Source organism: Lactuca virosa, chromosome 5 (genome assembly GCF_052849685.1).
Source record: "Lactuca virosa cultivar CGN04683 chromosome 5, Lactuca_virosa_CGN04683_v6, whole genome shotgun sequence".
In the NCBI taxonomy this organism is placed as follows: domain Eukaryota; kingdom Viridiplantae; phylum Streptophyta; class Magnoliopsida; order Asterales; family Asteraceae; genus Lactuca; species Lactuca virosa.
The window spans coordinates 221753108-221770738 of NC_136430.1; the positions used below are offsets into that span (position 1 = coordinate 221753108).

Below are 17631 nucleotides of genomic sequence, written 5' to 3' on the forward strand. Positions count from 1 at the left end.
ACTCACCCTATTCTAACTCTTGGGTCCTTGATACTGGCTGTGGTATTAATATTTGTTCTGATTTGTAGGAACTAAGAAGAAGTGAGAATGTGGAGCATGGAAAGATAAAGTTGATCATGGGGAATAGGAAAGCTTCACCTGTCACAAAGATTGGAGTTTATACTTTGTTGCTAAGTAGTGGGTTTACTTTAGATTTGAATAAATGTTGTTACTCGCCTGAAATGGCAAGAAATATTATTTCCTTTCATGCTTTGTACAAACAAGGGTTTACCTTTTCTTTTGATAATGAAGTTGGTGGAATAAATGCTTTCTTTAATAATGTGTTGTATTTTAAAGTATTACCTTGTGATGGTGTGTATGAAGCTGTGTCTGTTGTAGATAACTTAGGAAATAATGTGTTGTGTATTGATTCTACTAATGATAATAACTTGGATAAAGCATCATTATGACATTGTCGTCTTGGACATGTAAGCAAGAAACGCATAGGCCAACTCCAAAAGGATGGAGTCTTGGAGTCATTTGACATAAATTCAGATGATAGTTGTGAATCATGCTTACTTGGAAAAATGACAAAGTCACCCTTCACAGGTTCTTGTGATAGGGGTGAAGGTTTGTTGGATCTAGTAGACACAGATGTGTGTGGACCCTCAAAACTTCCATAAGGGATGCTAATCGTTATTATGTGACTTTTACAGATGATTATAGTAGATATGGATATGTCTACTTAATTAAGCATAAGTCAGAGACTTTCGAAAGGTTTAAAGAGTTTAAACAGGAAGTCGAGAATCAATTGGGCAGGAACATTAAGATGCTTCGATCCGATTGTGGTGGTGAGTATCTTAGTACAGAGTTCCTCGACTATCTAAAGGAATGTGGGGTTGTCTCACAATTGACACCTCCCAGGACACCACAGTTGAATGGTGTAGTTGAGAGGCGTAATCAAACCTTTTTGGACATAGTTCGTTCCATGATGAGTCGAGCTTCACTACCAGTCTCATTCTGGGGGTATGCCTTAGAGACTGCCGCCCATATCCTTAATCTGGTCCCTACAAAGAAGGTTGCCAAAACACCTCATGAGATGTGGACTGGAAAAGTTCCTAATCTAGCCCACATCAAGATTTGGGGTTGCGAAGCTTTCGTGAGACACGAGACTCATGATAAGCTCGAACCTCGAAGTGAGAGGTGTATTTTCATCGGCTACCCACATAAATCCTTTGGTTACCTCTTCTACAGACCTAGTGAGAATGTGGTCTTTGTAGCAAGGAGGGGTGTCTTTCGAGAGAGAGAGTTCATAAGCCAAGGAAACAGTGGGAGGAAAATTGACCTTGAAGAAATTCAAGAGTCAAGTGGTGAAGGAACCTCAAACCCTAACAGTCAACTTGAGGAGGAAACTCCTGTTGATCCAATTGACGAGTCTGTACCTCTGAGGCGTTCCACGAGAGTTAGGAATATACCTGAGCACTACTATGGTTTCCATATTACTGCGGAAGGTGAGACACTTATCAGTGATGAGACACTGGTAAGTCTGGATGAACCTAACAGCTATGCGGAAGCCATGGCAGGCCCCGAGTCTGCTAAATGGAAAGAGGCAATGGACAGCGAGATACAGTCCATGTATGACAATCAAGTTTGGAACTTGGTTGACAATGTACCAGGTCGTAAGACAGTTGGGTGCAAATAGATCTTCAAGAAGAAGACCGACATGGATGGTAATGTACATACTTATAAGGCGCGACTGGTTGCAAAGGGCTTTTCTCAAACTCCAGGAGTTGATTATGATGAGACCTTTTCACCAGTAGCCAAGATTAAGTCTATTAGGGTATTGTTAGCCATTGCTGCATTTCATGACTATGAAATATGGCAAATGGATGTCAAAACCGCTTTCCTTAATGGAAAGTTGGCTGAGGATGTTTACATGTGTCAGCCAGAGGTTTTTGTCAGTATAGAGTACCCTAATAGAGTGTGTAAGCTTGAGAAATCCATCTATGGATTGAAACAAGCACCTCGCAGATGGAATCTTTGTTTCGATGAGAAAGTCAAAGAGTTTGGCTTTTCGAGGAGTGAAGATGAATCTTGTGTATATTTCAAGGCTAGTGGGAGTATAGTTAGCTTTTTGGTACTGTATGTGGATGACATACTACTCATAGGAAATGACATCCCAACCCTGCAGGAAGTGAAGTCCTGGCTTGGGAAGTGTTTCACTATGAAAGACCTAGGAGAAGCTGCCTATATTCTAGGGATAAGGATTCTGAGAGACCGGAGTAAAAGACTAATTGGACTTAGTCAGAGTACCTACTTTGATAAGGTGCTGAAGAGGTTCAGCATGCAGGATTCCAAAAAGGGAGAGTTACCTATCCAGTGTAACGCTAGATTGAGTAAGACTCAGGGCCCGAGTACCGAGGATGAGATAGCAGAAATGAGTCGAGTACCTTATGCTTCCGCTGTAGGATCGATCATGTATGCTATGACTTGTACTCGTCCTGATGTGGCCTTTGCATTGAGCATGGTCAGCAGATATCGGGGGAACCCTGGCAAAGCTCACTGGACTGCGGTAAAGAACATTCTCAAGTACCCGCGGAGGACTAAGGACTGGGTCCTTACCCTTGGTGGGAGTGATGACTTGAGAGTTGTAGGGTATAGTGATGCTAGCTTCCAGACTGATAGGGATAATTTCCGCTCTCAGTAGGGCTGGGTCTTTACCTTAACGGAGGAGCAATTACTTGGAAAATTTCCAAGCAGGAGACAGTGGCTGATTCAACTTGCGAATCAGAGTATATAGCGGCAAGCGAGGCAGCAAAGGAGGCAATATGGCTGAAGAACTTCATTGGAGACCTTGGAGTTGTACCAGCTATAAAGGAGTCTATGGAAATTTTCTGTGATAGTGAAAGTGCAGTTGCCTTAGCCAAGGAACCAAGGGATCACGGGAGATCCAGACACATTGACAGAAAATACCATTTCATCAGACATCGAATAGAAGAAGGACTCCTCGTGGTAAAGAGGGTATCATCGGATGAGAACCCAGCAGATCCCCTCACGAAGGGACTGAGTAGGGCTAAGCATCTCCAACATGCAAGGCGCATAGGGCTGAAGGATGATATTAGATTTAGTAGTTAGATAATTTTGAAATTTGTAAAGTGTAATTGACATTTGATGATGAATAAAAGTTGTGTTTATTTATAAGTAAAGTGTTGCTATCTTCTGTCGATCGTTTACTATTATTTCTTTTGCATGTTTTGACTTCTAGAATTTTTATGCTATGTTTTACATATTATTCAAATTTTCCACAGTCGGCCATATGTTGGAAGTAGATATGAATTAAGACTGTCATGAAGTTGGCTTGTAGAGGGCTATGTGGTTAGACATATCAAGAGATGCTACAACACTCATGAGTGCTCATAAGTTCTGAGTATTGGATTCAACCCACGCTCACTGGTATCACTTCATGGAATTTATCTCGAGTGATCGTGAGACGGTAATATCGTATACGTCTTCAAATCTAGAAATATGACTTGTTGCCTATGAGTTGATTATGCATTGATCGTACGAAAACGCATTGGTAACTCGATGTTATAAAACGTGCTTTTGTGTGTGATTCAACAAGTAGTAGAACAAGCATATGAGTCGAAGTTTATCTGTTCCGTCTTGGATTAGAAGCGATATCTGGGCCCCTCGATGATTTTGTTTTGACCTATGTACCAGGCCCGGTCAGAACTAAATTGATGTGTTCAATTAAGTTCTATGTCAAACAAATCGGAAATCGAGAAACAAACTGCAGGACAATAAGTAAGACATTGTTCCATGTATTTGTCTGGCTGATATCTAGAACAGAGGATTATATGATCACTTATCTTAAATGGCGTATCATCATCTTCTCACTTCCGAGAGACCTTGAAAAGAGCTACGATTGCTGATCGGTTCCTGAAGTCATTCTTGCAGTTATAGTTATTAGACTTATCCAAGTGGGAGACTCTTGGATAAGGTGTCTAAGTCCATAACTATTTCTGGTATGTACTTGACCCGACCCGGCATGGTCCATTTGGGTTGCATGGAATCATGCATTTGGATAGACTAAATGAGAGAAATAACACTTGTGGTTTATTAATATATTATAAGTTCTAATATATTAATAATATTATTTAGTTAGTATTGATCAAGAATTAATCTAGAATTAATTAAGTGATCGAAAAGGAGACTAATTAAATATATGGGTTGATTGTGTAAATCATCCATACTTGTATAGTGGGCTAGATGCTCCATGGATTATCAAGTTGGGCTAAGGTCCATAGGATGCTCCATGGATGCTCCATGGGAGTTACAAACCCATGGGTCATGGAACTGAAGAGCCATGTTACATTAGGGTTTACATGGTGTAACCCTAAGTGTAACACACTATATAAAGAACATGACATCCACCAAAATCGGCTACACTAAAAAGAATAGAGGGAAAACCGAATTTAGAAGTGTTCTACATTCTCTCAAAGTCATTCCAAAGCACTTGGTGTTGTGTGAAACATTTGAGGCATCACACTTGGGGTGCTAGGCTCTCAAGGTTTTTCAAGGAATCAAATCAACTACAAGGTATGTAATTCTAGCCATCTTTTATGTTTAAAGTTCCCCATGTATGCTAGATAGGATTATGAACCTTGGAAAAAGTATTTTGCATGTATTTTAGACAAACATAGATCCAAGGTTTTCTAGGGTTGAATGTACACTTAGGAGTGTTAGAATGCTCAAAACCCATCACCATCTTCATTCGACTCGTCGAGTTCCTCTTTGAACTCGGCGAGTTCATCTCCCTCATAAGAACGTGTCCGGTCTACGACTCGCCGAGTTGTATGAATAACTCGTCGAGTTCATCTTCAAAGATTGGGAGATTGCCTTGGACTCGCCGAGCCTGTTCATACACTCGTCGAGTCCCATGATTCCCATGTCCCTTTTCGCGTCTAAACATCTACAGGACTTTCCTCCCTAACAACTGGTCCATCCACAGAAAGGATTTGGTGGTCATTACACCGCGACTCGCCGAGTCCCAAGAACAACTCGTCGAGTCCATCCTTGAGCAATACTATACAGTCGATTTCAATGGGTCTTAACACCTCAAAACCATAGATCTGCCCCCCTAATGTCCATTTCATACGTAAAGTTCCAAACGTGGTACACATGCAATGGGTCTTTGGCCCAAAAATTCATAAAAGATGGCCTCCATGGTGCATGGGGTGTTCATGGCAACAAAATGGGCACCTTTGTGCCATAACCCCCCCCCCCCCAATAGACCTGGATCTAAAGCATACACTGACTTCCAACACTAAATCCCGGATACCACCTCTTTAAGGCTTAGAAAGATGAAGGAAAAGGCCCAAAAAATCAAGATCTATAGAAAAAGGTTCAACTTCATACCTCCAATAAGCTGAAAATGAGCTCCAAACTCTGGATCTTCTTGTTTCCCCTTGGTCTCACAAGCTCCTTTCCTCTTCTCAAGCTTCACAACCCACCAAAAAGCACCAAAATGGCCTTAGAACACACAAAACGGCTAGGGTTTCGATATGATGTATTCTGGGAGTATAAGGGACGATGGAGGCTGAGATAAGGTGTTTAAATAGGGTGCAAACCTTCAGATTTAGGGTTTCACTTAACCAGCACCTACTCTCCGAGTCAGTATTCCGACTCGTCGAGTAGGTCACTTAAACTGTCCGCGGATCTCGACTCTACTCGACGAGTTGGGCCTCCAACTCGTCGAGTCCCAGAGAAAAACACAAGAAATGCTTGAATTGACTGCGTACCAGGAATCGGGTGTTACATGGGGGATTAGGATCGGGATATGGATCTTGGTCGGGCGATGGTACCGAGCCCATTAACGAGAGGCTGCGTGAGCTCATCGCAGCCGAGGTTACGAGGGGCATCCTTGACGCTACCCCAGTTATCTTTGGGACAACCAAGGAGGGTATGATGGAGATCATGGAGGAGAGGCTCAGGGCATTCAGAGCCGAGATTTCTGCAGGACAGGTTGGGGCCCGAACTCCCTCGTTCCGGGAGTTCAAGGCATACGAGGCGTCAGAGTTTTTCGGGGTCAGGGACCCCATTGTTAGCCGACGCTGGGTGGCGGATATAGAGAACGCCCAACACACGAGTTCTTGCCCTGATGCGGCAAAGGTGGGTTTGGCTTCATGTATGCTGAGAGACAGAGCCCGAGACTGGTGGGGAGAGGTGACTAGTCAGGTGGGAGCAGCCGGTGTGGCTGAGATGACATGGGCCGAGTTTGTTCGACGATTTGATTTGGAGTTTGCACCATCTGTTGAGGTGCAGAGGCTGGTGAGGGAGTTCCAGGAGCTCCAGCAGACCATCGAGACTGTGGCGGAGATCACCGCCAAGTTTCGAGAACGAGCATTGTTGATCCCACAGTATGCTACCGATGAGGACATGAGGAGGACGATGTATCATTCCATGTTGAGGGATGATATCCGGGAGTTTGTGAGCTTCACAGGGTGCAAAAACCTGAATGAGATGGTGGAGAAGGCCCGTGAGCGGGAGATGGAGTTGGACTTCCGCACCAAGCGGAAGCCTGAGCAGGCACAGACAGCAGTAGGTCAGGCTAAAAACCCTAAGACCTCGGATTCATCCAGTAGGGGCGAGCAGGGCCGTGTCCGGTGTGCCAAGTGTGGGAGATGTCATGGTGGAGTTTTCCGGGGGACGGGCCTGATATGTTATACGTGTGGTCAGCAGGGCCACGTGAGTAGGGATTGCCCCAAGAAGGGCTTGATTTGTTTCCACTGCAACCAAACTAGCCATAAAAAGGCCGATTGTCTGAGGTTGTAGGGAGGGGGAGGAGCAGTGGCGACGCCTGCGTCCGACACAATGAGGATTACTGATGGCCGCCCTGCTAAGGTGGATGCTCCAACGGTGAAGAGTCGCGCATTTCAGTTGACTACCGAGGAGGCTCGAGCAGCTCCAGGCGTTGTGGCTGGTACATATTTTATCCCCATGCTTCAAATTTATTGCATTGCTTATGTGTATATTGTGCTTATGTATAGGGACCTTTTTGGTCAATGGTATGTCTGCTCACGTTTTGTTCGATTAAGGAGCTACCCAATCGTTTGTATCTCTTACGCTTAGCAAGAAGTTTCGGGATGCGCCAGTGACTCTGGATTCCCCGCTTGAGGTTGAGATTGCGGACGACCGCACTGTGAGTTCTGCGAGGGTGTATCAGGACTGTGTCCTGAATGTGCTTGGGGAGAGGTTTCGTGTTGATCTAGTCCCGATACCGTTGCGAGGGCTGAAAAAGAACCATTTACATAATAAACTTTCGAGTTTTTTTTTTCAATCTATTTTGTTTTCTCTAAAAAAACATACGATAAATGTTATAAAGTTTTTTGATGTGTTCGTATTCAGCTAAAACTATATTTTGTTACGGTATTATACTTTATTTTCTTTTTGACGTATATGGATTGATGTAAAACACTAAAACTTATGGTTATGTGTTATTTTAATGTACTTGGATTCATCTACAACTTATTTTTATATGTATTTTTAATGTTTGAACTTGTAAACATCAAATTCATGATTTATATATGTATGTATGTGTAGAAAAATAAAAATAAAAATAAAAAGTCAAAATTGCAAAAATGGTCCCTGTGGTATGCAAAATTTTGGGGTTTTAGTCCAAACCACGAGTTTTTTGGATCCATGGTCCTTTTGGAGTGGGTTGTATGTGGTTTTGGTCCCTGGACTTAACTCCCGTTAAGTAGGATCTGTTAAGCCCCCTCATGTGCCTCACACGTGAGGGTAAAATCGTCATTTCATATGTTAGGGACCATTTTTGCATAAACGTTTTTTTGGCTTAATTCCTTTTAAATATCCACACTTCCTGCGATCTTCTTCCCCAACGTTCCCCAATGTCTCTTTTCTTCTACTCTTCTTCTTCTTGAGCTCTGCTACAGCCAAAATGGTTCTATGTTTTTGTGGAAAAGTTGCTGTGGTGAAAACGTCTTGGACCCCTATGAATCCAGGAAGGAGATTTTTTGCATGCCCTATGAATGATTTCGTTTGTGGGTTTAAAGGGTGGCTTGGTCCCTATGAATCCAGCAGGATGGTGCCTTCATGAAAGGACCATTCCCTAGGCAGGCCCTTTCAGCAGTTGGTCTTGATTCCAATAATGGAATTTACCCATTAGCATATGGGATTGTTGAGTCTGAAAACACAGAAAGTTGGAAGTGGTTTTTAGATAACCTTGGGGATAACTTGGACCTTGGAAGAAACTCAAATTTTACTTTCATAAGTGACAGGCAAAAGGTAAAGCTGGAAGTGGTTTTTTCACATTTGGTAATTTAAAGTGTGGTTTTTAGTTAATTCTAATGATTGACAATTGATTCATGCAGGGTTTACATACAGCAGTTGATCAATTGTTTCCCAATGTTGAGCATAGATATTGTATCAGACATATTCATGACAATATGAGGAAAAGATGGAGGCAAACAGAGTACAGGGACCACTTATGGAGGTGTGCATCAGCTACCACCATTCCTAAGTTTGAACATTTGATGAAGGAGTTTAGTCAGTATGATAAGGAGGCATGTGAATGGTTAAAGCAAATTCCTCCTGCACATTGGGTAAGGAGTCATTTTTCAGGTAATTCTATATATTCCAATTTGGTCCTTATGTCTTTCACTTAGTGAACTGTTATACTTGTATGTTAATTGTATTAAATGTTTTTTAATGGTAATGTACTAACAGGAAGAGCAGTTTTTGATGTGCTGATATCAAACATGTGTGAAGTGTTTAATGGGAAGATAGAGAAAGGAAGGGATAAACCTGTCATTGGATGTTTAGAATACATAAGGGAGTATCTAATGAAGAGGATATGCAATGTCATGAAGGAAATGAAAAAGGCTAAAGGTCCACTAACACCCACAACAACAGACATCCTAGCTGTAAGAAAAACAGTTGCTTCACAATACATTGCTAGGTGGAATGGGGGAGACAAGTATCAAGTCACATGAGCTTTGCAGGATCAACATGTGGTTGATGTTAGGAACAAAACATGCACTTGCAGAAAATGGGAATTAATTGGAATTCCATGCAGACATGCAATTGCAACTCTGAATATGAGTAAAGACCCAGAGGCTGAGCTTGACATTTACAAATGGGTTCACAAGGTGTATTTTCTAGAGACATGGAAAAAGGCTTATTCTTTTAAGGTGGAGCCAATTAAGGGGAGATCCATGTGGCCCAAAAGTGAATGCCCCACAAAGCTAATCCCTCCTCCACATCACACTCAAGTGGGAAGGCCTAAGAAAATAAGAAGACAAAGTGAGGGTGAAAGGTTAAGCAAAAAACAGAGGGCAAGTCAAGGTGATGGAGTAAATGCTACACAAGAAGGAGGTTCCCAAAAACCAACAAATGATGGAGTGCAAAAGCTATCAAGGAAGCATATCAGTGTTACTTGTAGCAAATGCAAGAACAAGGGACACAACTCTAGGACCTGTAAAGGGCAAGGTGGGAATCAGTCCAAGAAGTAATGTGTCATGCATGCATGGGGTTTTCTGTGATTTTGGTTGGTTATGAAAACTTGGTTGTTATGTTTACAATATTTTGTTGAAAACTTTTGGTTGGTTGTTATGAAAACTTGGTTGTTATCTTAGGTATGGTAATGTGTCCCTTTTGGTCATGTTTATAATCTTTGGTTGTTATGTTTAGAAACTTTGGTAGTTATATTACAAATCTTAATGAAATGTGCATTTTGGTTATGTACAATTGGTTATAATATATACATTTTGGTAATACATTCATACCATTTCTATTCATATGTTAATTTTGATACATTCATACCATTTTGGTAAAACATTCATTAACATCATAAGTCACTACAAACATGATCACATAAAATTACAACAAAATGACCAAAATACCCTTCACAGTATACCCCTACACAAACCAAATACAGAAGAAGACAATCACAAAAAAACCAACTTCCAAACAGGTACATTTTCAGCTTCAAATTGTCATCCTACAATGCTTTGCAATTTTCCACCAACATGTTGTTCCTGCATATCAGTTCATTGCATTGATCCTGTAGCATGTTCATACTTCTAACCAACTCATTGCACCGTTCCTACACTGAATTCAAATTTCTTAGCATTGATCAAGCCACCCGATAAACCCACAAACGGAATCATTCATAGGGCATGCAAAAAATCTCCTTCCTGGATTCATAGGGGTCCAAGACGTTTTCACCACAACAATTTTTCCACAAAAACATAGAACCATTTTTGTTGTAGCAGAGCTCAAGAAGAAGAAGAGTAGAAGAAAAGAGACGTTGGGGAACGTTGGGGAAGAAGATCGCAGGAAGTGGGGATATTTAAAAGGAATTAAGCCAAAAAATGTTTATGCAAAAATGGTCCCTAACATATGAAATGACGATTTTACCCTCACATGTGAGGCACATGAGGGGGCTTAACAGATCCTACTTAACGGGAGTTAAGTCCAGGGACCAAAACCACATACAAACCACTCCAAAAGGACCATGGATCCAAAAAACTCGTGGTTTGGACTAAAACCCCAAAATTTTGCATACCACAGGGACCATTTTTGCAATTTTTGCAATTAAAAAAAACATGAAAATATTGAAACTGGTTGACCCGACGGTCGAACCGGTTAAACCGGTTGAATTGCGAACCGGTCACCTTACCAGTTCAACTAAAAAACCGGTTTTTAAAACATTTCCATGGGGAAAACCCCGTGTCCAAGATTCACCGAGGTACGCCCAACATACCTCAATTACGCCCAACATAATGCCCACCGTTGCAAAATAAATAAACATTTAAAATTTAAGAAATTTACCTGGAAACCGGACGTTACATTAGATACCCCGTCGTAGGGAGAAAATGAAGGGGAAAACCAATGAAAACAATATCACATAGATTAGGATAAAAGTTTAGAAAAAAATATGTTTCTTAAAATTCTGGTCCAAAATCGAACCGACGAATTGAGCCGGTAAAAAAACTAGAACTGATATAGTTTAAACAAAGAATCGATAACTGACCCGGTGACATAAAACCGATACCGGTCCGACGCCTGTGTCGGTTCAGTCCAATCCATCTGTTGCTCACCCATAGAGCCAAATATAAAAATATAAAATAGAAAAATAGAAAAAAAAATATTTATGGAAAAACAAATAAATTGGAGGTTTAATCCAACAAAAATCCTAATATATATATAGGGTCTTTTATTTAATTGATTAAATCACAATCTTATATTTTTTTTGCCATTTTTATTTAACTATTTCGTAGTTAAAAGGCATTTGTTAAAATTAAAGTAAATTGCGTCCCTATGGTTCAAACAATAATAATGTTGGTCCCTAATCCATATAAAAAGACTATTTTACCCTTATAATTATTATTATTATTATTATTATTATTATTATTATTTTGTTAAAATTGTTTTACTTTTAATAATAGATATTAATCTTCACATTCCAACCCAACCCCCACCCCCACCCCACCCCAACTCCTTCTTCATTTCATTCCTGTTGTCGTCCTCTCACATCTTCGTCTTTTTCCCCTTTTCATTCAATATCCCCCACCATGCCACTGTGTACCTCCATCTTTTTCGTCACCAACGTTCCTACATCACGACGACCTAAAACTAAAACTAGAGACTCTCCCATCAACATGAACCAAGAAATGCGGAAACCCCTACCCAAAGGGATTAGCAATTAACGTTTATGTGTTATTTTAATGGAATTAATTGGATTCAGATATAAAATTGGTGGTTAGACGATCTTGTGTAAGCATGAGTTTAATGTAATACAAAATTGGTGGCAATTATAACCCCATTTTTAATGTAATCACAATGATTGTTAAAGAATGCTGTCACCCTACTCATGTTTCCGTCTTTTGTCAAAAACTACTTACGAAGATGGAAAAAATACATATATGCTCTCCTTGTTATTAACATTTAGTGTCTAAACAACTAGTATGAACTGAATCGTTGTTTACATTTTTTCTAGAATAGTTTGATCATGATGTTCATCTAAAGCTTTTGGTAACACATCTAGTTGTTTTTTTAATAGAAAAAAAAACCAGTTTTGTCAGAATTTGATAGTATTTGATGTTTATTAAATTGGGTTTTGAAAACTTAAGGATTAAAACTAGGGTTGATAATATTACGGGAAAATGACTTATATGGGTAACTATGTTTCAAAATCGTTCAAAAAATACCATTTAAGTTTGGTGTGTGCAAAAAACACCATCAAAGTAAAGAATTTGTACAAAAAACACCAATGAAGTACGTTCTTTGTTCAAATTTGACCTTGTGGTAACCGACAATTACCGGTAAAAAATAAGTAAAGGAAAAAAAACAAGAGGAAATGACTCAAAGAGGTAACTATGTTTCAAAATTGTTCAAAAAACACCATCCAAGTTTGGTATGTTCAAAAAACACCATCCAAGTAAACTTTTTGTACAAAAAACACCAACAAACTATATTTTTTGTTCAAATATTACCCACCGGTAACTGGCTCTTACAGGTTAAATGATGACTTGCTTAACTATTATGACATGGAAAAATAATTATTGACAAAACAATAAATGATATATTCCTCCTTTAAAAATTGATTTAGGGTTTCTTCATGAACGAATGAGTACTTCTTCTCCTATGATTGCTCTTCTTCTTCTAAAGTGATGATCTCGAACTCAAGTCCAAAACCCTAATTCTTGACGTAAGACAAAAAGGGATCCTTTACCCCTGCCTCAATGGGCCTCCCTCCCCTAATGCCTAAATTCATAAAAGCCCAAAAAGGCATCCAAACCCAACTACAAGGCCTCTAAGGCCCAATATGGCCCAAGAACCCCTAACATGGCCTTAAGCCCAAAAAATGACCTGCTACAATCAGGTGGACCCAAGGCCCAACTTAAACAAGTCCATGAATACGCCCAACATATGCTGAAGCCTCTGCGATTCGGCTTTCAAGCCAGTATGCCCGACGTACTCCTAGCGTACGCCCAACATACTCGGCTAGGGTCAAGAACCACCAATCTTCCGAAGGCCACAACTTCTTCATTCCAAGTCTGATTTCGTCATTCTTTAGACCCTCGGTATGGTTGTATGATGCCTAAATTAGCTCCCGTGGATATAAAGAATGATGAAATCGGACTTAAAATGAAGAAGTTATGGCCTTTGGAAGATTTGCGGTTCTTGACCCTAGCCGAGTATGCTAGGAGTACACCGGGCGTACTGGCTCGACATCCCAATCGTAGAGGCTTCAGCATATGTTGGGCGTATGTATGGACTTGTTTAAGTTAGGCCTCAGGCCCACATGATTGTAGCAAGTCATTTTTTGGGCTTAAGGCCATGTTGGGGGTTCTTGGGCCATATTGGGCCTTAGAGGCCTTATGGTTGGGCTTGGATGTCTTTTGGGGCTTTTTATGGATTTGGGCCTTAGGGGGAGGGAGGCCCATTAAGGAAGGGGTAAAGGAGCCCTTTTTGCCTTAAGTCAAGAATTAGAGTTTTGGACTTGAGTTCGAGATCATCACTTTAGAAGAAGAAGAGCAATCATAGGAGAAGAAGAAGTCACTTGTTAATGAAGAAACCCTAAATCGAGTTTTAAAGGAGGAATATATCATTTATTGTTTTGTTAATAATTATTATGCTATGTCATAATAGTTAAGCCAAGTCATCATTTAACCTGTACTGGTGGGTAATATTTGAACAAAAATATAGTTTGTTGGTGTTTTTTGTACAAAAAGTTTACTTGGATGGTGTTTTTTGAATATACCAAACTTGGATGATGTTTTTTGAACGATTTTGAAACATAGTTACCTCTTTGAGTCATTTCCTCTTGTTTTTTTTCCTTTACTTATTTTTTTAACGGTAATTGCCCGTTACCACATGGCCAAATTTGAACAAAGAATATACTTCGTTGGTGTTTTTTGTACAAATGCTTTACTTGGATGGTGTTTTTTGAACACACCAAACTTGAATGGTATTTTTTCAACAATTTTGAAACATAGTTACCCATATAAGTCATTTTCCCTAATATTACAACATCTTGAATTGATGCACTTTAGTTTAGATCACATGTAATACAAGATTCAAGATTGCAATGAGGTATGTTGGATTATTTGTGATAAAAAGAAATATGAAGTTGGTGATTAATATGATGTACAAAAAAAAAAACCGAAAATACACATTGTTTCTATTGAAAGTTAAAATAATAAGAATGTATTGGCCTCTTTTTATATTATGTTTTAGAAAATTACATGTTTTTATTTATTTATTTATTTTAATTTTAGCAACATTTTGATGAAAAACTAATGAAAAAAAAAGAAACTGAAACAAAAAACCCGATGGTTTGGTATTTCCAAACTCAAAAACCGAAATTATTTGTTCGGTTTTGGTTTAGTACATAAACCTTAGCAATTAACAAACTCTGCTGAATTACGTTGATATTTTAAATTTCTCTTCTAAAAGTGTTGTTTATTGATTTTTTTTTTTAAATATAGATGGTTTTTTTTGAAAGCTTTTACAATATATTAGTGGTTTTTTTTTTAAAAATAAAATAAAAATAAAGTAATGAGTTTTTAAATAAATTGTTGAAAAAAATTTAGAGGTTTTATTTCCTAAACATTTCATATATTTTTAGAAATATTTATCTTAGCTATTTTTTAGATTCTTGCAACCAGCAAAAAATGTATTAAAGAAAATTTCAGAAAAATTGCCAGATTGAGTATACTTGGGAATTCACTGTTAACATCCTCAAGCCTTTTGCTATATTTTTTTTTTTTATTTCAGAAAAACACAATCTTACGAATTTACGAACATTTTTATATGAAGATCATTTTATTTAAAACCATTTTCTTGGAACAGCAATTTTATTTAAAACATTATTATTATGATTTGCCTTACCTTTTTAAGATAAAAATTTATAATGGGGTACGTAAAGGCCAACGACCTCTTTCCTTCCTATTCATGACATAAACCTGTTTTCTTCAAAAACCCTATTTACGTACGTCTCCTCCTCTCGCTTTTCACCCTGGAGACGTTCTCACATTCAAAGCAGGTATGATCTTCATGTCTTTTACATTTGCCCAAATGTTCACTTCGATTCATCAAAACCCTAAATCAGAGCCTGCACAATGCTAGTTTTTGTTGCTCTTTGCAGGATACAATCGTTTCGATCATTTTTATTGTTTTTACGATGTCATTTGTGCTTTTGTGAAATGTGAATGCGAAATGCTTAGAGGAACTTACTACTTTGAAATTTAATGAATTTGAGGAATAACCGAGTTCAGTTAGCTAAGAGGACATATTGTGTATTCATATTTTTGCAACTTTGTGTTCCTTGAAAGGGATCGTTTAGTGTGAGCAGCTGGGTAACCAAACAATGACTTCTTGATGACCATACAAAGTCTTAGAATTACTCTCATGATTAGCGATTAATGAAGACTAGAATTACCCCAAAGGGTGATAACTGATAAGTTTGACTACATTCTAAGTGTTGTTATGGTAGTGATAAAGTCTATGATAAATTGGTGTCAGATAGTAACCTTGAATCTTAAAGTTGTGTAGCAAACTAGCAATTTAATTTAACCTTATGATACCAAAGTTCCTCTGCTCAGTCCTTATGATACCTCCCCTGTTCAGTATTTATCAACTCAATGGGATTCCCTGTGATTGAATAGCAATTTAACCATGTATTGATCAAAAAGTAACTACAAGAAAACAATGCATAACTTGGTCATATTCTGTTAAGACTCTTTACTTCTTTTCACTGACTGCATACCTCTTGATTAATGCATCTTTCATCCATTTTCTGTTGCTGCAGCTTGGGTATTTTCTAAGTAATGTCATTTCAACCATCTTCCAAAACAACAATGGTGAAGATCATGTAGTGGATCAGAAGACAATATCAAAGTGGGCTAGAAAGGTTAAGCTGTTTCACATAAGCTAAAGGAATGAGGAATACAAAGTTCCCTATACGTTATCTAATCGTCATTTTGACCTTCCTTTGCACCTGTGTATGTTACATTGAACGTGTAGGCTTTTCAATTGCATACACAATTGCTGCAGATGATGCAGGAGTTAGTCAATCAAGCAAAGGCACCATTCTGTCAACATTCTATTATGGGTATGCTTTTTCTCAAGTCCCTGGTGGATGGGCAGCTCAAAAGATTGGAGGAAGGCGTATTCTCCTTTTCTCATTTGTGATATGGTCTTTAACATGTGCATTATGTCCATTAGACCCTAATAGAGTAATGGCTCTAGTTATAGCTCGTTTACTTGTTGGGGTAGCTCAAGGGTTTATCTTTCCCTCTATTCATACAGTTTTAGCACAGTGGGTCCCACCACACGAAAGGTCAAGGTCTCTTTCTCTCACAACTTCCGGAATGTACCTAGGTGCTGCTCTTGGCATGCTTTTTCTCCCTACTTTAGTGAAGTTCAAGGGCCCACAATCTGTTTTTCTTGCTGAGTCAGCTTTAGGTGGTTTATGGTCACTTCTTTGGCTAAGATTTGCTAGTGATCCCCCTCGTTCTGATCACCCGAAAGCAACTGCAGCTGGTTTTGGAGAATATTTGTTGCCAATTAGAGATTATCAAAAGTTGAACGCAGAAATAATAACTACTCAAATCCCATGGAGGAAAATCTTTCTGAGCTTACCTGTTTGGGCTATTTTAGTCAATAACTTCACATTCCATTACACTTTATACGTGCTTATGAACTGGTTGCCAACATACTTTGAACTTGGGTTGAAGTTCAGTCTTCAAGAAATGGGTTCTTCTAAAATGATGCCATATCTGAACATGTTTGTTTTTTCAAATATTGGTGGGATTATTGCTGACCACATGGTAACAAAGAGAATCTTGTCTGTGACAAATACAAGAAAGGTTTTGAATACTGTAGGGTTTTTAGTGTCTGCAGTCTCATTAATGTTGCTTCCTCTTTTTAGAACATCTGAAGGGGTGATACTTTGTTCTTCAGTGGCTCTTGGTTTTCTTGCATTAGGAAGAGCTGGATTTGCAGTGAATCATATGGATATTGCTCCTAGATATGCTGGAATTGTGATGGGTGTCTCTAATACAGCTGGCACTTTAGCTGGTATTGTTGGAGTTGAGCTTACTGGGCAGCTTCTAGAAGCTGCAAAAACCAAGAATTCAGATCTTTCTAGTCCTGATAGCTGGAGGGCAGTTTTTCTTATACCTGGATTACTCTGCATTGCAAGTTCTGTGATTTTCCTTTTATTTTCAACTGGAGAGAGAATATTTGATTGAGGTTAGTAATAGTATGCCCCATGTAACACAGCTCTTGTGGTTTCATTTGATAATGAAACACCAATTTTTTGTTGCACCCAAAAGGTGGAAAAGACGTGAATGCCCTCATCATTAAAAATTTCCCTACAAAACCTGTATAACAAATGCAGCCATAAGGTTGAAGAGCAATACACAATGATCATTCTTGCATTATGCTTCTTCCTGTAGCAGCAGGACTTGCAAAAGCCTTCTTACATTGAAGCTCAATTACATCGAAATCATGAATACAAAAGAATATATTGAAACAATATTTACATTATAGAAAAAGCTCGAAATAACAAAGACTCGAAAATACATTTTGAAATAAAACAGACACACATTTGATATTCAA

The 17631-nt window shown here is 38.9% G+C and overlaps 2 protein-coding genes across 2 annotated transcripts; both read left to right on the forward strand.

Annotated features, from left to right (window-relative positions):
• Positions 1 to 8094: 8094 nt before the first annotated feature.
• Positions 8095 to 9512, forward strand: LOC145112399 (uncharacterized). The gene is made up of 4 exons (XM_079048564.1): positions 8095 to 8316; positions 8373 to 8622; positions 8728 to 8977; positions 9077 to 9512. Exons 1-4 carry the CDS (start codon positions 8095 to 8097, stop codon positions 9510 to 9512), a joined length of 1158 nt encoding a protein of 385 aa, XP_078904690.1.
• Positions 9513 to 14918: 5406 nt separating this feature from the next.
• Positions 14919 to 17392, forward strand: LOC145111920 (putative anion transporter 5). The gene is made up of 2 exons (XM_079048156.1): positions 14919 to 15052; positions 15818 to 17392. Exon 2 carries the CDS (start codon positions 15948 to 15950, stop codon positions 17259 to 17261), a length of 1314 nt encoding a protein of 437 aa, XP_078904282.1. The 5' UTR covers positions 14919 to 15052; positions 15818 to 15947; the 3' UTR covers positions 17262 to 17392.
• Positions 17393 to 17631: the final 239 nt, after the last annotated feature.

Coding starts and splice junctions, on each gene's coding strand:
- LOC145112399 (XM_079048564.1), top strand. CDS start 8,095: ATGAAAGGACCATTCCCTAGGCAGGCCCTTTCAGCAGTTGGTCTTGAT. Junction 8,317..8,372: donor AAGTGGTTTTTTCACATTTG/GTAATTTAAAGT, acceptor TGATTCATGCAG/GGTTTACATACAGCAGTTGA. Junction 8,978..9,076: donor AGGTGGAATGGGGGAGACAA/GTATCAAGTCAC, acceptor AATTCCATGCAG/ACATGCAATTGCAACTCTGA.
- LOC145111920 (XM_079048156.1), top strand. CDS start 15,948: ATGAGGAATACAAAGTTCCCTATACGTTATCTAATCGTCATTTTGACC.